The sequence below is a fragment of the Saccostrea cucullata genome, unplaced genomic scaffold (assembly GCF_032062105.1).
Source record: "Saccostrea cucullata isolate Sc308-1 unplaced genomic scaffold, CSIRO_AGI_Scuc_v1 ctg5112, whole genome shotgun sequence".
Classification (NCBI taxonomy): domain Eukaryota; kingdom Metazoa; phylum Mollusca; class Bivalvia; order Ostreida; family Ostreidae; genus Saccostrea; species Saccostrea cuccullata.
The window spans coordinates 1-25,972 of record NW_026930628.1 but is presented as its reverse complement, the minus strand read 5'-3'; the positions used below and the strand labels follow the sequence as shown (position 1 = coordinate 25,972).

At 33.4% G+C, this 25,972-nt stretch overlaps 2 protein-coding genes across 2 annotated transcripts; one reads left to right on the top strand and one right to left on the bottom strand.

Moving 5' to 3' along the window:
- Positions 1–1,054: 1,054 nt before the first annotated feature.
- Positions 1,055–17,705, bottom strand: LOC134229363 (RNA-binding region-containing protein 3-like). Its single transcript, XM_062711108.1, has 14 exons — positions 17,545–17,705; positions 15,391–15,438; positions 15,151–15,257; positions 14,913–15,008; positions 4,918–5,029; positions 4,604–4,672; positions 3,890–4,002; positions 3,513–3,742; positions 3,323–3,426; positions 2,947–3,052; positions 2,662–2,756; positions 2,138–2,196; positions 1,869–2,001; positions 1,055–1,515 (listed from the first exon to the last, which is right to left on the bottom strand). The coding sequence occupies exons 1-14, from the start codon at positions 17,680–17,682 to the stop codon at positions 1,459–1,461; spliced, it is 1,467 nt and encodes a 488-aa protein (XP_062567092.1). The 5' UTR covers positions 17,683–17,705; the 3' UTR covers positions 1,055–1,458.
- A 360-nt stretch (positions 17,706–18,065) lies between these two features.
- LOC134229364 (integrator complex subunit 9-like) lies at positions 18,066–25,548 on the top strand (the record flags this gene model as incomplete). The annotated part of the gene is made up of 12 exons (XM_062711109.1): positions 18,066–18,191; positions 18,936–18,993; positions 19,612–19,680; positions 19,926–20,065; positions 20,566–20,773; positions 22,690–22,779; positions 23,388–23,432; positions 23,698–23,809; positions 23,894–24,074; positions 24,433–24,493; positions 25,031–25,073; positions 25,420–25,548. Coding segments are annotated over exons 1-12 (1,204 nt in total), but the record flags the coding sequence as incomplete, so codon positions are not given.
- Between the last annotated feature and the right edge of the window lie 424 nt (positions 25,549–25,972).

Sequence of the window (25,972 nt, the reverse complement as noted above, 5' to 3'; positions counted from 1 at the left end):
TGGATACAAGCAAACCAAGGGAATTCCAATTAAAGAATTTTCTGACTCCAAACTATTTTGACAAGCAAAAAAGTAAGACAAAGCTAAAAAAAAACTTATTTCGTGAGTTTGTACAGGTGTGTGTGTGTGTGTGTTGTTGTTTTTTTTTTTGGGGGGGGGGGGTTCCCAAGGGGGGGGGCGGATGTCGTGTAACTTTAAATAGAAATATCATAAAATTAACACAATCTCCGGACTTCGAACCCCCCCCCTCTTTCTATGGATCTGCAGAAGTGAACATCGGTAAATTTCTACATGGAATTTAATAAAAGTCAAAATTTAAAATTCATGTTGGAAGCTTTTGTTGGAGATCAGACCAGCGTTTTCAACTTATAATTTTTGTATGGATACACAAGCAAACCAAGGGAATCAAGTATTTGGATGAGTATTACAAAGATGAGTTGTACAGGTTATTGTTCATATACTATCAAATGGCAGTCACTTAAATGGAAACTTTAAGATATGAATGCTCGATGTTTCAATTTGAAAGTAACTTATTGTGTGTCCCATATCCGTTTTAGTGTTGGTGTGCCCTACATCATTTCTGAAAACAAAATGATTTATACTTTTTTCTTGGATAATTAAAGCATAATAAACTATTTAAAAAATCAGGATTTTTAAAAAATATTAGTTCTAGTGTAAACGCGGAAGAATAAAATGTCTAGTACATCTGAACATGCGAATAATTGGTCGAATTTTAAAAATGTGTACCCCACATCCCGGTTTTTTCTCACTTGTTTTCAAACTGTGTCGAAGTGTTTGGAACAATAAGATTCTATCACCAGCAAACGTACATTGTCTATTGTAGTTGACGTTCTTTGGCATACTTTAGGCAGGATACTGATTTAATATTCATTCTTTATAAATGCAAAAATATCAACTTCTTACATCGAAGCGGAGCATTTGTCCTCCATTTTTGTGTGTCCTAATCCCGTCCGATGACGTAGATTCTCCGCCGTGTATATGCCCCAGCCATATTCATGGCAGGGCATAACAAAGGATATAAAACACATATATGTTACTTTTTACTTAGATTTTATTCCAGTTGCATTGAATATCAAAAAAGAAATAACATATTTCATGTTTACAAAAAACATTTGCAAATGTACCGACAGGTTTCATGATTTCAGAAACGATTCTTTCATCAGCTTCTACATGTATCTATTAGATGTTAATTCCTATTTCAGTTACTAAATGTAGCACCAAATTCAAGAAGAGTTAAGTACATTTTTTAATTTTCTGGACATATAAGATTTGAGCTGTCCTGTTGCTTTGCAGTACTTGTACATGTGTATCACAATCCAATTGCCATTCTTACTGCTATTATAAACTCAATCTCAATATTTTACATTTGCGAGTTCAGTGTGTTTTTCTTCCACTGTCCTTGACTTTGAAAGCCTTGTCCTTGACTTTGTTCTAACATCATTTCTTAGAAGGCTTCTCATTGGGTTCCTTTGCCTTTGCTGATCTTGCAAATTGCTAAAATTAAAAAAAATTAAATTACCATGGTATTAATGTAACAAGACGCCCAAGGGCCTAGAATTGCTCTTTACAATGTTGTCATTTCTGTTCTAATCCACTTAGTATCTGATATATTAAGGCAAAGCCATAACATTCAGAAAGTAGGTCATGGTAACCTTTCTCGTTAACAAACTCCAAGAACTAAAGATGCACCAACTATTTAAAGTTAATGATTCTAAGCCTCTTAGAATCTGAAAAATCTAAATAAAGCCAAAATCTCCATCTACATGTAAAAGGTCACTCTTTGAGCCTTGACTCAGATGAGCTAGCAATATATGATTACCCATTCTTAGTCAGCAAGGTGGACTTACCACTGCCATGGGTTTGGAATTCAGGACAAAGCCGTTTGTTTCCTTGAGAGCTTTGTGAGCTGACTTTTCATTGGCGAAGGTGACAAAAGCCTGTCCCTTCATTCGGCCTTCCTTCATTAAACGTATATCAAATCTGTTAAAAAATGTAAGAAAATTATATTTCTTTATAAACCAAAACCTAATTATTACCCTTATTTCTTCTATTATAAGAGCTCTAAGTTCTAATCATAGAAAAAAAGTACATGTAATCTTAATGAATGATAACCTACATGTTCTTTTCTAACTCGTCACTCCAATTCACAAAGCCTCCAAATATATTGACAAGGTCCTGTTTAAAGAAAGGAACACATTAGATTACATGAAGCCAAAACTCAAGAATACAATGTGATATGATCAATGAAAAACAAACAACATGTATACCCAGAGTGATGTTTCACCTCTGTCAATGTCTCAGATTTATGATTCTCATAGAAAATGTTCAAAACTTCAAAGAATTCTTTTTCTAAACATATATATTTATAAATCAGTTTTTTCTTGTAATACCTGTATGACTGAGGTCAGAATGTTGTGAGGAAACATAGCAACTCTGAGTACAGATTGATACTCGTAAGATTTCTATAATCACTTTCAAATAAAATTTCTATTGTGTTTTAGTGGCTTGTCCTAAAACTACAAATTTATGAAAAACTGCAACATAAAAACCAATTTTAAGTCAACTCACACCATAAGTTAATTCTAATTTTATTGAAAAACATTTATACATCTATGAACATGTATAAATGTGCAGTTTTACCTGCTCTGTGGTATTTTTAGCAAGATTCTTGATATACAGGCGGCCGGCCACCTCACCAGCTTCATATTTTTTAAAAACTGAAAAATTCTTCATTTCTAGAAAAAAAGGAAATTAAATATTTCATTAACATATCACATGAAATGCAGTAAAATAGAAAAAAAATCAAACTGTTCCTGTTTCCTGTTGGTTTTCCTTTTTAAAGAGACTGACTTTACATTTGCTAAATGTGTCCAAAAAAAGATGATGATTTAATATGGGAGATCACAAGACACACTGTGTATTTACCTGACTGGGATATTCTGCCCTTTTTGATTTCATCCAGGGACAGAAACAACTCAGGATCTACCGTATAGGGTAGGTCTGATTCCCTCAACTCTTCTTCTGGTGGAGGCTAGAAAAGATAGAGTTCAAAGTTCATACTGTGCAGCTAAGCATAATTATAATAAATTGGGAGAATTACATGTTTCAACCTCAGCTTTTTTTCTGCACCAGTAATATGACCAGTACTAAATTAATACACAACTTTGCAAAAGGGGGTAGATTTCCATTTATTTTTTAACTAAAACATTCACATAAACTGTATAAAATATGCTTGCATAAAACAGAATGATAACTTTCAATCACATGATCCATTGGTTGGTAAGTCTCATTTCTACTTTACCTTCTCTACAGGTTGAATTTTCCCGAATCCACTTTCACCGCCTTCCTCCCCTCCAGTCTGCTCAGCTGATTCCACCACTGACAACAAATCAGGGGGCTCTACAACTAAAAATGTGCCACCACATGATTGTTAACTGCATTTGATTAATTCAATTAAAACAAAATAGTTGTCCAATAAAAGAAATGCCAACCTTTATCTTCATCTCTGGGTAGCACTGCCTCTGGCAGCCTCAGTTCTATTTTCTTGGACTGGACCTGTGAGGTGGGCTGCTCAAACACCTCCTGAGCATGTATCACCTGAGTCGGTCTGACAGGTGGGGTTTCTGAGGGGGCCACTAAGGGAGCTAACTTTAACTTCTTCTTAGGTAATCTGGATTTTCTTTTCAAAGGTCTCTTGACAGCAATTTTTTCTTTAACATTGCTATTTAGAAAAAAAAAATTATTCATATCAATCAAATAGATCAAAGCTTATATTAAAGACACCCTATTTATAAGAGGTTATAAATGTTGTTTCAAATCTCTAAGAGACATAAGTAGATTAAATCATTGCTTCCACTGATGATTTTACCCGTTATTTTCACTTTCACTTTCCATCTCTGATTCCTCCTCACTTATAACTTCCATTTCCTCAGATTCTAGCTGATCTTTTCCTAACATCAGAGTATCTTCTTTATCACCAGGCTGTGGGCAAATCAAGTCATTATAACAATTAATATTAGCTTGAGTGGCCAGTAAGAGAGAAAGAATGTGTATAGTTTAATGATATAATTTTCTAGGAAATTGAAAGTTATTCTGGACAAGGGAGATCATCCTCAAGTGATCCGTTATTTACTGTTACGTATGACTAAAACTAGAGAATTATCAAGGTCCACTGTCCTTGTAGTATGCTTTCAATGATGTGTGTAAAGTTAGGTTATACCACATGCACCTGAATTTTTACCATTAAGTCACTAAATTAGCCAAATATTGAAAAATTCGACCCCCTCTATATATAATTACAAATATGAAATCCGAAGTTTGCTGAAGTTTTACTTGATAGCATTATGAACACATTAATAGATTTTAACTTTAGGAAGAGATGTTTAATGAGAATTATCATATTTGAACCCAACGCTACATGCACACCGGTAGGCATATCCGATTTATGCGTTAAATTGAAGCAGGGGGTCAAAATGGCGTTGCACACCTTGTGTATTTATATATAGAGGGGGTAAAATTTTTCAATATTCTGCTAATTTAGCGACTTATTGGTAAAAATTCAGGTGCCTGTGGTTATACTCACTATAGGAGGTGTGGAGGTAACAGGTCCAAACGGGGCAGGCAGGTTCATTTTGTTCATTAGATGGAGCACCTGAAGCAAAATTATAGACATTGCTTAGATAAAATATATACATTTCTACTTGTATTAGGTACAAATCTAACTCCCCAATACCTAGTATCTTTCATGGGTGTAAGCTGAAATTGAGTGTATTACACTACCAATGAATATCTATATATGCCAGAATCTTCACAGTTACTTATGTTCACAAAATGAGCTCAATAACACATAATTTACAGATTATGTTTGTCTCCTATCTCATTTACTGAAGGACTTACCTGGACATAGAATTTTGGATATGAAGCCAGAGCATTGGCTATATTGGTTACTATGGCCACAGTTGGGGGAGGATACAAGTAATGCAGCTTAGGGTTCCTGGGATATTCCATCCTGAAAAGAAATGGATAAGGCACCATTCTGTGATTCATTCATCATTAAGAAAAAATGGCACCCTTCTTTAAAAGTTGCAGACTTTTCTTTGAAGTAGCAGAGTATATGTACATGTGAATTGCCCTTAGTCCACACATGAGTTTAGGATTTATTCATAATTTAAACAAAATGAAGAATGTAAAGCTATCATAAAAATTATTTTTGTTAGATGTACTCCGACCCACATTTTTCAAGGTAGGTACTGTAGAGCACTAAATTTTTGCGACACCTTATTTTCACGCGATAGTCATTGACTCTTTATTAGCGAGACATAATTTTCACGAATTATTGTTTTAACTCTATATAATCGTAAGAAATACTTTTAAACGCGAGAATTAATTTTCGCGAGCTCATTGTCTCACGTAATTATGCGAAAATTAAGTTCTCGCGAATAAAACCTGATTTACAGTAGTTTATTTTTGTTTACAGTATTGACCAAATTGAACTGTCATAAAAATCACAGACTTGGAAATTTATTAATTAATGTTTTCACTACACACTGGATAGCTATATATACAAGTGTATTGCGATAAAAATTTTCAATCAAAGAGCAGGGCCAATATAAAATTATAGTTTGTTTGGAATTGCCTCCTGCCTCATTGAAATGCCCCCTCCTGAAAAAATTTTATTGACCAAAAGTAAGAAGATTTTTTTTTATTTAATCAATTTTTTTGCCCATTACATTTATCACATGCACCATACAAAACACTGAAATATAGTGTCAGATCTATGTAAAATTAGGTTTTTTGTTGATGGTAGATGCTTTCTTTAAAAGTCAGAAAATGTATTTACTGTTTACTGTTAATCTTCAATTTAACAAACAAAAATTTTCTTCCCTCCCTCCTGTGTCTGAAACCCTTCAGGCGGCAATTCCAAACAAACAATTTTTTAAGGATGGCCCAGTCTAAAGAACTTGTATACCTTTTAAGTACCAGTCCACATAAAAATCAGACAAAACTGTTAAAAAGTGATACATGAAGGTTTTCAGAATTTAATGATTTTCCACTCATAGATTTATTTTGAAGTATGAACAATGTATGTAAAATGAAAAATGTTTTGAGTCATGGTAACCATGGAAACCCGGCCAAAGAAATTTCCTTAGCAACCGGCGGATTTTTCAATGTTGAAGGACAAAAAATCACCTATCTTTGAGGCTTAAAATAACACGTAAATACCATGAGAATTATTCTTACTTTTAGGTGTAACAAAGATACACATTTAATGTGTTCTAATAATGTAATAAAAAATATTTAGGTCTTAAGTCAGTTCTGTGGTAGACATTGGAAGGTACACATGTTTTACAAGTTTTGCTGATTCAGCATTTTTCGTAATTTTGGCAATATTCAAGGCCAAATTTTAAAAATGGCCAGATTAATACAGTTGTTGCATGTATCTCACATAAAAGAAGAGGTATTTCTCTTTTAGAATTTGAAGTCAAATCCATGGGCTCTTTTTAAAATCGAACCTGTTGCCTAGCAACAAAAATGGGCTTTTTGATGCATAAAATGAGAAACAATGTAAAAAGTTTACGGAAAAATCAAATGAACGGTTATGATAAACGAGATACAAATTTTAAAATAGTATAATTAAATTCAGTCTCCCTAGCACATTATTGAGTATTGCATAATTCTTTATCTCCATAGCAACGGCAGGTTCTCCATAGCAACAAGGAAAAGAAAGGTAATTTTGGCGTGTATTCGTGTAATCTTATTAAGACTTATTCAAATTAAGACAGAAAAATGTGATTGAGCAAAACTGACAATGAACTGTCGGTCAATCTTAATTTTTTTCGTCTTTAATCAACACATGGCAACGATTCCCAGTGCCTGGCAACCAATGTACCCTATGCCTCCTGTAAAGAAATTTGACTTTTGGATCAGTGTTCGTCATGGAAATGAATATTAAATTAATGTGTTGATGATTGTATTTGTGGAGAGTGCTGAAAAAATGTATGAAATGTTCCATCAATTGTTGTCATGGCAACAACTACATGTGAGTGAAAGGGTGAGTTAAAAACAAGAGGCCCATGGGCCTTATAGGTCACCTGAGCATCATGCAACAACTTTCAAATGATTGAATTTGGTTCATATTTTAAGCTAGATGCTATGGCAATCACAATTTTGAAAGAGACACCATTGCTAATCATAACACTTAGCAATTGTTTTGTCTGTTTTATTTAATACCGATAAGAAGGGGTAGGGGAACAAAAAAGTATGTCATCTAATCAGTAATATTCAGCAATAATCAGGAGTGCTCCTACCACATATGAACCCCTGACCCTAGGTCTACACATTGCACAATTTTTGAAAAGGCATACTTGCTTATCAAAAATGTTTGATTAATACCAAGGAGCAGATTTCAAACAATTCATTTTCAGTATATAAGCAGAGCCCGCCCCCCCCCCCTTCCCAATTTTGGTATCCCTGACCCAGGGGCCTTGAAATTCACAATTCTGGAAGAAGAGCCCATCATAACTATGTAAAAAGTTAATCTGCTTATTGCCCAGAAGTAGAGAAAAAGATTTTCATAGATGTAAAGTATTTTCACCATATAATCATTATAGAGCCCCGCCCTAACACCAGAACCCCTGACCCTGGGGCCATAAAATTCACAATTTTGGTAGAGGCACTCTTGCTCATCATAACTATGTACTTAGTTAGTTTATTTAATACCTAGGAGCAGAGAGGAAGATTTTCAAATATTTAATGCATTTTCACTATATAATCAATAGAGCCCCACCCTTACACCAGAACCCCGACCCTGGGGCCATGAATTTCACAAATATGGTAGAGGCACTCTTGTTCATCATAACTATGTACTTAATTAGTTTATTTAATACTCAGGAACAGAGAAGAAGATTTTCAAAGAAACAATGCATTTTCACTATATAATCAATAGAGCCTCACCCTAACACCATAACCCCAGACCCTGGGGCCATAAAATTTACAATTTATGTAGAGACACTCTTGCTCATCATAACTATGTACTTAATTTGTTTATTTAATACTCAGGAACAGAGAAGAAGATTTTCAAAGAAATAATGCATTTCCACTATATAATCAATAGAGCCCCACCCTAACAGTCCAGAACCCCAGTAACTTGGCACACAAGTAGACTACACTTAGATACATAGAATAGTGCATCGGTTTTTGACTTCGCTGAACGGTGTTGCCATGGTTATTATAGATAGAATTTTCAGTGAAATTCCTTTAAAACACTACTCCTTCTACAGTTTTGGTCTGATGGCAATGGCTTCTTTTTTCCTCCTTTGTTAGAAGTACAAACCAGTAGAGCTACAGTCTCGACAGAGACTTCTGGTTTCCAAACAGCACCACTTTGAATTCCTAATTTTAAACCTATTTTGACTACGTGTCTGTAGAAAGTGGGGGGCTAAACCTACGCAACAGTGTTCAATGTCTATACTAGGAAAAGGCTAAGCACATAACCACCCCCCCCCCCCCCCCCCCCCCCCCCCCCCGCTTCCGGAACTCAGATATGCAAGGATGGAAATTAAAAGGCATACAGAAACTACTTCTGGTAAATACAGCTCCCTAACAAGCAATTTCGGGGGTGGGGGGGGGGGTGTTACAACCATATATTTTCAGTTTGGGCACTATCAACAACCGAAAATTCCTTGGCAAACAAACCAAAATATAGAGTATCGTCAGATATTATTATTGAGGGGGCACATGTATATTGTAGTGAAGTTTTCAATAGTATTCTATAGGTAAGTATCGGCTTAATAGCCTCTCCCCCCCCCACCTTCTTACACGGCCCTAGGAAAAAACAATCATCGTTGAAGGAATTCTCAACAGACAGTAGAATGTTTTTAATACGAAGACATCACAATTACGCCTGTACATGTAACACAGGGAAAGATATTATTATAAGTATTATTGCTGCTTGTATAAGTATGTATTGAATCATAAATATGTTTTTAATTTTTGAACATGAATTAATTTTATATAAAATTTTATTTCCAGCTGTTTGGCATGCAAAAAAATTGTCAGAAAAGGATCCTGCAGATATCCAAGAAATACAAAAAATGTCGGAAATGAAATACAATTGTCGAAATTGAAATTTTAAGCATGTCGGAAATCCTATGCAAAATACTGGAAATTAAATGCAGTGAAAGAAAACATGAATATGAAATGAGCAAGCTCACAAAATTGTGTACACCTAAGAAAACCCTTAACCCTGGTAATGTTTAACTAGCATATATTGTGTTCATTTGAGCTAATTTCCATTTTTCAAAAGATAAGATACTAGTATTTATAAGCTTGTATCTTTAACTTGTTGTTGGGAAGCTGACACTTAGTCAGTTCACAAGGAATCTGTAGCTCTGTAGCTTCAAATGCTATTACCCAGAGAACAGGCCCATAGCAACGTGTATCAAAGTAGTGGGAGCAACCTCCAACATTGCTCACCTGAGCACATGGGCTAGGTAAAAACAAATCAGCTCAGCACTCAAAAGTTTACTTGGGGAAGGGAGGGGATGGACTTGAATTTTATACTTCTTGCCACCATATATCAATATAAATAGCTGGTATTAATGTAAAAACTTTGGGCCAGGAAAGATGAAACTTATGTAGAAGCATCCTCAGGTAGTGCACATTCAAGTTTATTCAAGTCATGACCCCCGGTGGTAGGGTGGGGCCACAATGGACGACCAACGTTTTACATAGGAATATATAGGAAAAATCTTCTTAATAACAGCAAAGCCATTATTGGTCATGTTTATATGGAAGCATCCTCAGGTAGTGTAGATTCAAGTTTGTTCAAATCATGACCCCCCGGGGGGTACAGCCACAATGGATGATCAAAGTTTTACATAGGAATATATAGGAAACCAGAAGTCTCTGTCGAGACTGTAGCTCTACTGGTTTGTACTTATCAAAAACCATTGCACTATTTTATGTATCTTTGTGTAGTCTACTTGTGTGCCAACTTATTTTGAAATCAAACTAGAACTGTAGAAGGAGTAGCGTTTTTAAGGAATTTCACAGAAAATTCTATTTTTAGTAACCATGGTAATACCGTTAATCGAAATCAGAAACCGATGCACTATTCTATGTATCTTAGTGTAGTCTACTTGTGTGCCAAGTTATATTGAAATCAGACCAAAACTGTAGACGGAGTAGCGTTTTTAAAGAATTTCACAGAAAATTCTATTTTTAGTAACCATGGCAACTACGTTCATCGAAATTAAAAACCAATGCACTATTCTATGTATCTTAGTGTAGTCTACTTGTGTGCCAAGTTATATTGAAATCAGACCAAAACTGTAGAAGGAGTAGCGTTTTTAAGGAATTTCACAGAAAATTCTATTTATAGTAACCATGGCAACACCATTCATCGAAATTAAAAACCGATGCACTATTCTATGTATCTTAGTGTAGTCTACTTGTGTGCCAAGTTATATTGAAATCAGACCAAAACTGTAGAAGGAGTAGCGTTTTTAAGGAATTTCACAGAAAATTCTATTTTTAGTAACCATGGCAACACCGTTCATCGAAATCAAAAACCGATGCACTATTCTATGTATCTTAGTGTAGTCTACTTGTGTGCCAAGTTATATTGAAATCAGACCAAAACTGTAGAAGGAGTAGCGTTTTTAAGGAATTTCACAGAAAATTCTATTTTTAGTAACCATGGCAACATCGTTCATCAAAATTAAAAACTGATGCACTATTCTATGTATCTTAGTGTAGTCTACTTGTGTGCCAAGTTATATTGAAATCAGACCAAAACTGTAGAAGGAGTAGCGTTTTTAAGGAATTTCACAGAAAATTCTATTTTTAGTAACCATGGCAACACCGTTCATCGAAATCAAAAACCGATGCACTATTCTATGTATCTTAGTGTAGTCTACTTGTGTGCCAAGTTATATTGAAATCAGACCAAAACTGTAGAAGGAGTAGCGTTTTTAAGGAATTTCACAGAAAATTCTTTTTTTAGTAACCATGGCAACACCATTCATCGAAATCAAAAACCGATGCACTATTCTATGTATCTTAGTGTAGTCTACTTGTGTGCCAAGTTATATTGAAATCAGACCAAAACTGTAGAAGGAGTAGCGTTTTTAAGGAATTTCACAGAAAATTCTATTTTTAGTAACCATGGCAACATCGTTCATCAAAATTAAAAACCGATGCACTATTCTATGTATCTTAGTGTAGTCTACTTGTGTGCCAAGTTATATTTAAATCAGACCAAAACTGTAGAAGGAGTAGCGTTTTTAAGGAATTTCACAGAAAATTCTATTTTTAGTAACCATGGCAACATCGTTCATCAAAATTAAAAACCGATGCACTATTCTATGTATCTTAGTGTAGTCTACTTGTGTGCCAAGTTATATTGAAATCAGACCAAAACTGTAGAAGGAGTAGCGTTTTTAAGGAATTTCACAGAAAATTCTATTTTTAGTAACCATGGCAACATCGTTCATCAAAATTAAAAACCGATGCACTATTCTATGTATCTTAGTGTAGTCTACTTGTGTGCCAAGTTATATTTAAATCAGACCAAAACTGTAGAAGGAGTAGCGTTTTTAAGGAATTTCACAGAAAATTCTATTTTTAGTAACCATGGCAACATCGTTCATCAAAATTAAAAATCGATGCACTATTCTATGTATCTTAGTGTAGTCTACTTGTGTGCCAAGTTATATTGAAATCAGACCAAAACTGTAGAAGGAGTAGCGTTTTTAAGGAATTTCACAGAAAATTCTATTTTTAGTAACCATGGCAACACCGTTCATCGAAATCAAAAACCGATGCACTATTCTATGTATGTTAATGTAGTCTACTTGTGTGCCAAGTAATATTGAAATCAGACTAAAATTGTAGGAGGAGTAGCGTTTTGAAAAATTGTTTACAGACAGACGGACAGACAGACGGACAGACAGACAGACAGACAGACAGACGGACGGACGCCGGACGCATTACTATCGCATAAGCTCTTCTGGTCTCTGACCAGTAGAGCTAATAAAAATCTTGATTGGTCTTGTTCAAATGTTAGCATCACAGTAGTTTAGATAAAGATTTGTTAAAATCATGACCCCCAGGATTGGGTGGGACCACAAAAGTACATAACTTATTTGGAATAAAGCCACAGTTAGTCAAAAAATATGTAACCACCCTTAGTTAGTGCAGGTTCAAGTATGCATAGATTCAGTTTGTTCAAATCAGCCCCCGCCCCTGTTTTAGGATCGGGACCACTTAGGCATTTACTGAATTGATTTTTCCTAGCCACAGTGCTCAGGTGAGCGATGTGGCCCATGGGCCCCGTGTTACATGGATGAGTTCGATGTCAATTGTTTTGTTTTTGTTGCATAATATTTCCATTTTAAGATATGAACTAACCGGATACATGAAGATGACCCTCTGACCATCGTTTGCATAATTTTTTAAATATGTTTGCACTACATTAATGCAAATCTCACCAACAACATACAAAAATAAAGTTTCTACTTGCGTGACTAGCCATGTTTTAAATTCATTTGTATTTGATCTAGCTTTGAACATCTTGCAATATTTCTTTCAAATGGTGTAAACTTCAATTTTACGTAAATAACCGTAACTGACTGCGATGCGACTTTTCTTATTTTGATTTATTTTAATGTGCCGCGTCGCCCTCATGGAGCAGTGGTTAGAGCGTCTTCTCTAGAGTCAGGAAGTAAGGAGCTGATCCTTATGTCGCGGGTTCGAATCCCACTGTAGGTGCTACCTTTGAGCTACCGCGAACGGTTCTTTTCATTTGGAAAAAAACTCTCCAATCTATGACAAGTATCAATAGAATAATTTAAACCTGATCTTTCTATTCATTTGGAAATTTCATTAAAAATGTTTCCATAGTGACGTTATTCATTTTATTTCTCTATTTATTTTCATGAGGAATGAATTCATACATTGTAATACTTTCTGAGAAATCTGTGATAAGTGCCTAATCTTTCAATATTATGAATAACGACTACAGAGTATCCCACACTGAAAATGTAACATTGTTTGCTATGTGCTAGAAATAGTTGTTATGGATTAAATGAGTTTAAAAATACTTTTGAAAAACAAACATTTCAACATCATTTTTTTCTTCATGACGTGATTTAGATAAAGATTTACAAGTAACATGTATATGCGTCAAACTTTCTTTGTGTCATTGCTAGGGGAATGGTGTTGTTGCTATGGAAATAAGTCATTGAACAATATTCAATAACTTGATACATTTTAAACTCTTTCCGAACTATCACCATGCAATTATCAGCATATTACTTGAATATCCAATTCCATGACAAACAATACAATCCCAAAGTCAAATCTGTTTTACAGGAGACATAGGAACTTTGGTTGTCATGTACACGGAATCCTTGCAATATGGGTTGATTAAGCACCAGAAACAAATAACAATAATAAAACCAACATTTCTTTGTCAATTTTGCTCAACCGGATTTTTCTGACTTATTTTGAATAAGTCTTAATAAGATTACACGAATACACGCCAAAATTACCTTTCTTTGCCTTGTTGCTATGGAGAACCTGTCGTTGCTATGGAGATAAAGAATTATGCAATGCTCAATAATTACTCCAATACTCAATAGGGAGACCGAATTTAATTATACTATTTTAAAATTTGCATCTCGTTTATCATAAATAACCGTTCATTTGATTTTTCCGTAAACTTTTTACATTGTTTCTCATTTTATGCATCAAAAAGCCCATTTTTGTTGCTAGGCAACAGGTTCGACTTTAAAAAGAGCCCATGGATTTGACTTCAAATTCTAAAAGAGAAATACCTCTTCTTTTATGTGAGATACATGCAACTGTATTAATCTGGCCATTTTTAAAATTTGGCCTTGAATATTGCCAAAATCACGAAAAATGCTGAATCAGCAAAACTTGTAAAATATGTGTACCTTCCAATGTCTACCACAGAACTGACTTAAGACCTAAATATTTTTATTACATTATTAGAACACAATAAATGTGTATCTTTATTACATCCATAAGTAAGAATAATTCTCATGGAATTTACATGTTATTTTAAGCCTCAAAGATAGGTGATTTTTTGTCCTTCAACACTGAAAAATCCGCCGGTTGCTAAGGAAATTTCTTTGGCAGGGTTTCCATGGTTACCATGACCCAAAACTTTTTTCATTTTACATACATTGTTCATACTTCAAAATAAATCTATGAGTGAAAAATCATCAAATTCTGAGAACCCTCATATATCACCCTTTGTCTGATTTTTATGTGAACTGGTACTTAATTATTTTTAAAATAAAACAATTTCTCTGGAAACTTAGAAAAAAAGTGCTGAAAAAATGATTGGGTACGGATTATTTTGCAGTTGGTGTTCATAAAAAAAATATCAATTTTTATTGTTGGCCTAAGTTTATTTTTTTTTTTCACTTGCTGAAAGTGAAAAGTGGAATACTAAGAAAGTTATTGAAATTAGAGTCAAAGGTCAAATATAAAGATTATAACAAAAGAATACACATAGACTCAAATATAAAGATTATAACAAAAGAATACACATAGACCTTCACACCATATCAACAGAAGCTAGATTAATCAAATGCCTTACAACTACCACACAATGATAATGAAACTGCTATGAACAAGTTGATGTAGATATTGAACTTGCCATTTTCTGTCTCTACTTTGGATTTTAGTTTTGAATGCTTGTATAATTAAGATGCATGTTAAAGTTAAACTGATCAGCCAGTGACCTCTGGATTTTTACGAAAAAAAATGGGTTGGCGATTAAATATTGGGTCAGTCTGGTGACTAAACAAACATATTTTATATTACATCTTATATTAGGTTTTGTAGAAAAGCATATTTACCTCCAGGTTTTAAAAGTATTTTCTGTTGGCAGATACTCCTCAGGTTTATCATCTTTTGTCTCCTGAAGATTGTCACTGCTTTCTACTGGTGGTTTTCTGTTTAATTAAGCAATTTTTAAACTGATGTTGTAAACATCTTACATGGCATTTTCTGATATTTTTAACATTTTAAACAATAGTTCCTGATGCATTGATCATTTTATGATATATTTACTGACTATAACTCTGCAAGAATAACCTCTTATTTTCGAGCAGTGAAGGAAAATTCTTTCTCTGTGTACTTTTGGCAAATTCTACAATGAGTTTACATCCACATACTTCTAGCTGATGAAGCTGGTTCAATGCCTGTTAATTACAAGAATCAGACAAAGGACATACATAATTGTCAATATAAGATACTTAGTCATGCAGTAACTGACTCTGATTGCTTCAAAATCTATACTTGTTGATTTTTTTAAATGTTAAGTTTACTAAATACCTTTTTAGCAGATTCATGGTCAGAAAAAGTAGCAAACGCAGTATGTTTCTGAAAAAATAAAAAGAATCTATATACTAAATGAATGAAGCATATACCCAGTCTTGGGTAACACGAATCACCGGAATGCCCCGTAATCACCGAAATGCCCCTAAAAATCACCGAAATGCCCAACAAAACCACCGAAATGCCCTTACATATGTTTTTACATGATGTTTTTCATAAAAATTAATGCTTTTTTTTTTTTTCAGTAAAGCATAATTGACGGTAAAATTAATTATTTTCATGTTTTGTGCTCGAAGCGTATCGTACTTCAAAGGGCGATAACTCGTATTTGGTGATGACCTAAGAAGTGAAGTCTACAATGTTTAAAATCTAAGAAATAATAATGTCTTATGATATTTCTCGGAGAAAATTAGATGACAAATGATAACTATGATAAAAGAAAAAAAATTGACTTTCTTCTTTCTTCCTTTTCTTCCAACATTTTGCATTGTGAACCAGGTCGTAACATTTATTCGTCTGCAGACGCCTGCTGGGGGAAAATAGGCGTAGCGTTAAAATATATATACCTGCCATTATTCATTGAGTAAATTTATCTTTTATTGTATATATTTACTTTTACAGACCATAGAGTTAACGTTTTACCAAACAAAACGAGAGAGGGGGTACCGGTACACCAAATTTCCGTGATAATTTACGACCGCGATGTAAGAATTTCAAAAGACAAATGCAGTCATAAAATAAAAAAAAGGTTTTAAACTTTGTACTTCGTTAAGGCCATGTAAATATTACTATTTCTATTAATGATTTTTTTTATTCTGTTACTTGATTAGATACATAGTCAGTCAGGTCAAACATTAATTGTACGGAACATTTCTCTTGTAAATTAGCAAACCTTTCCAAAGTAGCAATTGTTTCATAAAACGATGTAGGTGTATTCAACCCATTCAACAACTTAAAAAAAAAATATATATATATATATAGTAAAATTGTCAAATTTTACTATTTCTATTGAATCAAATGTAGTTCATTATCCCATGTCAATGTTTGTATATAGCGCACGTGCGTAATTTCGATCACTGATTGTGATGTACCTATTATGTAATATGACATAATACTACACACCTGTCAATAGATCAATTACTTAATTAATCCCAGTGAGATTAGCTGTCCATGTATACACAGTAAACATAATTTCAGATATCCATTTGTTTCAGACGAATTAAACATAATAAATCAAATTAATTTTGTCTTCATTTTTTAATCATTAATACTAGTAAAAAAAATATGAAACTTAAAAAAAATATTATTTCATAAACACAAAAACGAAACAAAACTATAATTTTGATAAATTTTGTTATTTTCTTTAAACATTGCAGTTCTTTTCTTTGCTAGTTACCAGAGGATCAGATATTCTTTAGGATTCATTCATACAAATTGAATGGAATTCCAAAAAGACAATCACAGTATTCAAGCATTGATTCTATTTTACGCAGCTGTTACTGTACTGATGAGAAGTGAGAGATCCAATCAAACTTTTAATAATAAGATTTTAAAAAAATGTTGCATTAATAGTCCCATTTTCATATCAGATAACAATGAAATTTTATTAAATTCATACATGGTAAATATTTTTTTAAAACTAAACGTAAAAAAGATCTTTCTATTTGCTTTAAAACTTAATATAAAGATAGGACTTTCCAGTAAAATTACACTAGTGTACTCCGTTTTTAGAAATCAAGAATATATGTAAATAATATTACAAACAAAATTCTAATTGATATGAAAAATATGACTTATTATTTAGAATATATTTAAAACAGAAAAAAGGGAAAAATTAAAAATAAGACTATTTTGGCACGTGCCTTTAATCAGTGAGAGTTATCTTTCTTAGATACTATAACATGCACAATCTTCTGTTCAAATAAAAATACTTACGTTAAAATTATGACATTTTTATTCGGTATCTAGGCTCTAGAACAGTTAAAGTCATCAATATTTATTAATTTTTTGTTTATATATAACAAAATAAGGGGCATTTCGGTGGCATTTCGGTGATTTCTTGGGGCATTTCGGTGATTACGGGGCATTCCGGTGATTCGTAGTACCGCCCAGTCTTTCCGATGTTCTTTAGTCATTCTCGTATATGTTTACCATGGGTCCTTTTATTCCCATAACTTTCACTTTAGTAGCACCAAAATGCACAAGTAAATCCTCTTTGTCGTTGTTGTTAAGTTCAGATGGCAAATGCCGCACGTAAAGAGTACAACTTGGCTCTGATGTTGTACCCATGTTTTCATTCAACGGAAAATGAAAGTACAGTAAATTCTGGATCACTCATACGCTTAAAAGCTAAAAGCGGATAGGTATAAAAAATAAAACATTCAAAAGATTGTGATTCAAATTCAATATGGCTGCGCCCATGTGAAGAAGACAGGCAAGATTTACCGAAAAAAAACACCATAAAATGAAATTGGTAATAATATAATATCACATGGGATGCTTTGCATGATTTTACTCCTTATCTATCTGACAACTGATATCTGGAAATAAAAGTGGAAAATAGTCTGCAAAATAGACCTGCTGATCTGGTTATGGCCAATCTAATTTTGTTAACCATTCAAAGGTTTTGCAAAATGTTACATTGCTGTGTATTTATTTTAATTGTAGTCTTGTCTGTCAGGAAATCCAAGCAAACCATGCTTCGTCCTTTACTTCAAAGGAGTCACTTTGATGCTGGACTGTGGGTTAGACATTGCTCAGATTCTGAAGTTTCTGCCATTATCTGTGGCTCCAAACAAGTATGTTTTTACTGGGGGAACAAATGGCAACATTTTTCATCAAAGAATAGCCTTTTATGCTTTATGTTATTATTTATTTATTTATCTGTGCAAAGGACATTGGGTAGCAAAGGAATTCTGAGCATGTTTCACAGACAAATTTGCCTGACGTATGTACAGATTTTTTTCTGAATTCCCTCTGTTCTTACACGTTAGTCTATTGAGCTCCTTTTGCGAGTGTCACTTCACGACACTCGCTGCGCTCGCTATTTTGATATCATTTACAGAGTTAAGTGGGGAACACATTTTATATTTGCCAATGTTTGAAATAATTGTGCACACAATTGCCCAAGATGCATGTATTGATGCCTGTTTGGACATGTTGAAATCACAAATTTGATAAAAAACTTTCATATCAATAAATAGTATCAGTAGAAAAGTTTAAGAAGCCAAGAATAAGAATTTGTTATTCTTCCGATTTGGGATCAAAGTTATGGTAACTTGTTTCCAGTCACAAAATTGTTAAAAACAAATTTATTTCTCAAGCTAGTTGCTAGATCTTTGGCAGGGCTGACAACTTTTACTATGCATCAGCCCTGCACTTTTGGCTCCTTTTACAGTGAGTTGGAAACACATTTAAATGTATATCTTATTCTGTTATGACTGCAACACATACAATTAACAATGACCCAGTGACGATATAAAGAGGGTTATTTTGTATTTAATTTATGAATTACAAATAGTAAATAAGAAAGTCTTTTCCAGATCTGATAATACTTATAAAAAATGGATTCACAGTGACAAAGAAAAAGACAAAATATTGGTGAGCATTATTTTTCACCTTTTTAATCTATTTACATGTTTTGTTTGTTTTTTTTTTTTTATTATAGTTTAAGCATACCTTTGTTTAGTAAGAAGAGGCTTTTAATTCATCTCTACACACAAAGTATACAATATTATTTTTAAATAAATTGAAGGTGTTAAATTCCAGTGTTAATTTTTTATTTGACAGAATTTTTTTCCATTAAATTCTTGGTTCCTAAGAAAAATGAAAACACTGTGTTATCCTTTAAATTTGCAAAAGACTTGATGATTTATATATCATCAAGTTTTATTTATTTTTTTTAATCCATTCTTGAATTCATCCTTGAATCCAGCTCTGACTTTTTGTACCCACTCTGCCAAGAAACTTTCATTCTTCCAAAAATAAATACAGTGTAGTATGGTAGGTTGTTCATGAAGAGCAATACTTTCATCGTTATCAATATTTTTAGCAGGTGCTTGAGAGGAGAAATTGGTATCCGTAATATAAATATTAAATAATCACCATATTAAAAAATCTTAAATGAAATAACAAAGACTAATAAATAATTCTTTAGAGTGATAACATAAAAAAATAGATTTACAACTGATTGAGGATCTAATGATTTTTTTTTACCAGGGAGATGAACTTCGAGAAGTGGCAGGGTCTGTATTTGTAGATGGGTCACTGGAATTCTGCTCCCCAGAGGTAAGACACAGCTGGGGGAAAATTAATTTTAACACTGTGGTACATATTATTAGCTATAGAAAAGAGAAGATTAATGTGAAATTTCAAATTAATTTTAATTCTCATTTGTTGTTTTATCCACTTTTAAGTGTAAAATCTCAGTGATGGATGTTTACATGGTTTTACAGCCTGTTATGACATATTAATAAATCTGATGTGAGTTAAGTGTAAACTTTCAGTGATGCGTATTTTACTCGATTTTACAGCTGGGTATGACGACCCTTTCAGAAGTGGATGCTATTCTTTTGTCCAATCATAATACAATGTTGGCATTACCATATATAACAGAATATTCAGGATTCAAAGGAACGATTTATTGTACAGAACCCACTCTACAAATAGGAAGGTAGTATTGAGTCATTTCTTATTAGATACATGTGGTATTAATGTTTTCTGTTATCAGAAAAGGTATTGATGGGTTATAAGAATAAGCCAGTTAATGTTTAGGTGTTGATCAAAATCAACAAAACGATAGCTGTATAATGATAATTATTCAAACTATGTTGTTTGAATCATCAATAAGACTACCGTGTAAAATGTATGAAATAACAGCTAGTTAAAAATGGATAAAAGAAATACGTAATTATACACCTTTATTTTTACAAAAATACATTTTCAAAATTTTCTTGGAAGCACAAAAAATGTTCCTTAGTAAAATAATTGTAAATAGGAATTTTGATTAGTCTGTCGAATCTTAATAGAAAAACTATTAAATCAAACTGAATTGAAAATGAAAAGTGTGAAATACTAATAGTTTTTCAATGTGGGAAATCAAGATTGTGTGTCGTGTCGTACTGTTTTGCAAATCATACACTCTAACAGGCTTTTCTTTACACCTATTTTCAGGCAGTATATGGAGGAACTGGTCACCTATGTAGAAAGGAATCCCCAAAATAAGAAGTGTTCAAAGTGGAAATCTGAGGGAATTCTGTCCTCTCTCCCCGCCCCTCTCAGGGAGGCAATACGACCCACAGCATGGCGGGAGTGCTACACCAGACACGATATACAGACCTGTCTGTCCAAAGTACAGACTGTGGGGTACAATGAGAAAAGGGTGAGTCACTCAATGTTACACCAGACATAATGTACAGACCTGTCTGTCAACAGTACAGACAGTAGGGTACAATGAAAAAAGGGTAAGTCACTCAATAAATAAATTGAGCCATATGTTATAATTTATAGTGACACAACTGATATAAGAAATAATGGAAATTATTATATGATTGAATAATTCCTTTCATTCTGATTCACTGAGATCCAACTATGTAGAAAAAAACTATGTTATATTTACCTGCACATGACATTCCAGGTGAATATAAGGATTCATTTTCTCCACTATGATCTAAAAAATAGATCGGGGAAATTCCAAATTGATACAAATAGGTTTGGTAAGCTATTACACCTGCTACCTACTTTTACTCATGTAAACATAACATTCGGTGAATATATAATTTGGGGTGGGGTGGTAAGTGGGGGTGCCAGGACACCCCTCCCTCTGATACCTTTTCTAAACAAACAAGTCATTTTTACTTTTTAAGCTGTCAGTTCTCACTGATAATCCTACTTCCTTTCAAAATCTATCACAGAAAAGAGCCTGACATTTTTTTTTTCATTCCTGGCAACTTAAGTAGATTTTAAACATTTTAAATTAATACAACAGCAATTTTTTTTCAGTCAATATGATGATTTAGCCACCTTCAAAGTACAATATTCACCCCGCCCTCCGGGCTCAGTGAATATTGTACTCCCCAGGTGGCTAAATCATTGTATTAATCTCAACAAGCTAATTCAGAGAATTCGTGTCCCCTGCTTAGGGAAAAAGTCGGATCCCCCTGACTGAATTTGTAGAATTATTAAAAGTATACATGTATACTGAAGCAAATAAAATACATGTATGTCAATATGCATATAAAGATTTGATTGCTTATTCTTTATTATGTGTATGGAAGATTGAATGTTTATCACACTGTAATGATGAATTTATAACCTCATAATTTTTTCATTTCACATGCTGAATACTATATCATTTGGTAAAAAAAAAAAAAGAAAAGTATTTCAAAAAAAAAAAAAGGATCGACCAAGATTCGATCCCGGGACCTCTCACTTTGGAAGCGAGAGACATACCACTAGACCAAGGAATCGCTATTTGTCGAGGCAAGTGTATGCAGAAGTGAAGTCACATACATGTATATATTTATGTTCGGTATTCTCAAAATTTTTCACAATCCATGGTGTTTGATTTATTTAGCCTTTATTAAACCGTTCTAATAGATGTAATAAGAACATAAAGTCCGCGGAGAACCTGTTTTATACGCAATATCTCTCCTCATGCCCCTGTGCTAAAAATAGCGACATGTAATACTATAAATACTAATAAAACAAACGGGGCGGGGCACTTTGAGAGGGGCGAGAGAGGTCCTAGGGAGTTTTGGTATAAAATTATATTGCATAAGCTCAAAATCTTCTTGAAATATCACCCGGAAATGATAGTGTTACACACTGACAGAATTTATAAATTTGCGACCTTGAACTTTGATTTTGACCTCAAAATCAATAGGGGTCTTCATAAGGCCACAGGGAGTTGTTATGTAAAATTTCATTGCGATAGCTCAAATGGTTCTAGAGATATCGTGTGGAAAAGTGTTATAACAGACAGAATTTGCTTATTTATGACCTTGACCTTTGACCTTTTGACCTCAAAATCTATAGGGGTCTTTTTTATTCCATAGGGAGTTGCTATGCTAAATTTCATTGCAAAAGCTCAAAGGGTTCTTGAGATATCGTGTGGAAACGAAAGCGTTACAGACAGACAGAAAGACGGACGGACGGACAAACCCAAATTAATATCCCCCACTTTTCAAGCGGGGGACAAAAAACAGCAATAATTGTATAATATTTCTTAAAAGCCAGATTAAATAGTTCAAAATTCAGATCAGTGATAAAATTTGTAAGTGGTGTTTTTTTTTGCAGAACATATTTGGAGCTTTGACTATCACAGCCTGTAGTTCTGGGTACAGCATTGGCAGTTGTAACTGGACAATCAAGTCTCCGTACCAAAAGGTAAATCAAGTCCCCATACCAAAAGGTAAATCTAGTCCCCGTACCAAAAGGTAAATCTAGTCCCCATACCAAAAGGTAAATCTAGTCCCCATACCAAAAGGTATATCTAGTCCCCATACCAAAAGGTATATCTAGTCCCCATACCAAAAGGTGAATTGTAGCATTTCATGTTGTAATTGAACAACTCTGTGTAACCATTGGTTACCAAAACCTTACTTATCAGAACATAAATAAACTATGAATTGCCAAACAAAAGGAAAGCCTAAAGCATTGAGAGTGAATTAACTACATACAGGCAAACTTCAGTATCTCAAACTGTATCTCAAATTCGATGGATTTGTCATACCCGGTACATATTTGGGAGTTGTTGCAAATTATATTTTGATGTATTTTATTTACCCTTTATATTTGGTATCTTTTGATTGGTCAGATTTTTCACAGTCCCATTGAATTTGAGATAACTGTGTTTGACTGTTACTAACAGAAAGTGGCTTATCAGCATTGTCAAGTGTTCACAAAAAGCTAGCATTACATACTAGTATATCAAATTTTTGAATAATATGCAGTATATGTACATGTACATTTCAAAAATCTTTTTATCTCTGTAGATCTGTTACATTTCTGGAACATCAACTTTGACCACCCACCCCAAAGTAAGTATAATCCATGCTACTGTGATGAGAATAATAAGTTACTGTAAATGTATTCAATTTGTCATGTATGATATTTGGCATAAATTGATTTTTAAACAAGTAAGCATAGATTTGAATAAGAGCTCTCTGAATGTGCTTTATATGAATATATGAAAACAAAACATTTCGCAGTGCACTAATATTGGACAGGTTACAGCATGTATCAATAACTGTGACTCTGTTTAGTTAAGAGAACACTACAACCTTTTGCTTCTCTCTTTTCCAGCCCATGGACACAGACCCATTAAGACAGAGTGACCTGATTATTCTTAGTTCTATGACAAAAACCCCAGGGTATAACCCTGATCAGATGATTGGTGAATTCTGTGTCAACACAGGTAAGCAAAAATCCACACTACAGGCATCAGAGTCAAGATTTCAAAATAAGATTTTGAATTTGCAGTTAGATCTTTTTATTTCAGTGGTGACAATAAAGAATGGGGGTAATGTCCTTGTGCCTTGTTACCCATCAGGAATGACCTTTGACCTTTTTGAATGTTTAAGCGGCCATCTTGATAGCTGTGGATTAACCACAATTCCTCTGTACTTCCTGTCTCCTGTGTCAGACAGTTCATTAGCATACTCCAATATCTACGCAGAATGGTATATCAGTTAAAAAAAAATGAGTTTGCTTATTTATCATATATTAATAGTTTACAGATATTTAAAAGATAAAATTTTTAGTAGCTTACAGTATAGATAAACTGGGATTTTGTATGAACAAATAAGTCAGTGTGTTGCATGGAAATTTTGTTTTACACATTTTTTTAAATTTAGCTTGCAAAATAATTTAGAAAGAAATCTTTTTGCTGTAGATGTTTAAATTAACATACATGTATGTGAAGATGCATTTTTATAGTGTTGACTTGACAAAGGATCTAGTAGAAATGTTCCTGTTAATGATATTCTAGTTGCACATGTAATATTGTTGAACTTTCACATTGATGATGATCTTTACTAGGTTATCAACATCCAAACAAAACAAAGTCTATCTTCCTGAGCCCCCATTTCCTCATGCAGAGGTAAGGGATTTCATAGAATTTATTTTATTTTTTATAACTATAAAACTGAAGTTTGTTAGATATATGTAGTTTAATTGATACAGGCAGACAGATACATGTATGTAACTGTATTTAAAGCAATATGAGCTGCAAGTTTGACATAAGAAAATTTTGTTGAAATTTTGTAATCATTCAACTATTTCAATGACTGAAAAATAGAACATTTATAAAATTCTGTTGTTCATATTTGCCATGGAAGAACTTTTTATAAGCTTTAATTAAAGCAAAATGACATTATTGTCATCCTTTACATTATTGATTTCTTATATAATGCTTTATATTCGATTGTACATAAATATTTCTTCTGAAACAATTAAAATTTTCATTTTGGTTTTATTAATCATAATTGTTTAATTTACATACAAATTCATCATAATTACACTTTTTAACAGCAAAATTATTTTCTCAAAAATGCAGCTGATATTGCTTTAAAATACATGCATGAAAAGTTTTGTATTTTGAATTGCATGTGAATCAAAAAACATTGTTTACTTTCAGCTTGTATCAATAGGAAGACTTAGACATTATACAAATATACACGGTATGTCATCAAATGAAGAAAGAACATTGATTGTTTATTTATGTAGAGTGTACGTGCATGTACAGATGTTTACTGAAAAGGGTTAATGCATTTCTCTATAAAATCTATATAAATGTAAAACAATAAATAAGAAGTAATACAGAAACTGTTGAACATGACATATAAATAAAAAGTTATCTTTCTTTATGTACATGTATTTAATTTTATAATAATAAAAATTCTGCAAGTAAAATGTGATTTAACACAGCTTGTGTATGTCTTCCACAAATGTTCAGTATCTTAAAAATATTTACTAAACTGATCTTTTTAACTTTTTGTATCTGTGTTGTTTATTTGTGTTTAACAGATGGACTACAGAATGATTTTAAGTCTCCATGCATTGTATTTGCTGGTCACCCATCACTGAGAATGGGAGATGTTGTACACTTTATGGAGCTCTGGGGCAAATCCTCCAGCAACACAATACTCTTCACTGGTATGTTGTTAAAATCTTGTTAAGTACCAAAAAACTTTGATCACATCATTAAACCTTGCATTAACACAATACTATTACATCTTGAATTTATTATATCAGTACAATACTGTTAAAAATCTTCATTCAATTCAACCGGTCAGGTGCTCTATTGACTGAGCTATCTGGCCACCGGCGATTGAATCTGGCTGACCGCCTCACAGATCAGAAAGTCTGCCATGGAGTGATTTCAATTTAAAGATCAAGCTTAGCTAGATAAATGTATATTTTTTAGGTCACCTGAGTCACTCAGGTGACCTATTGCTATCTGTTTTCGTCCGTCGTCGTCCGTCGTTCGTCGTACGTCGTTCGTCGTTCGTCGTCAATCGGTCGTAAACTTTTGAACATTTTCAGCTTCTTCTCTGCAACCACTGCACCAATTTCAACC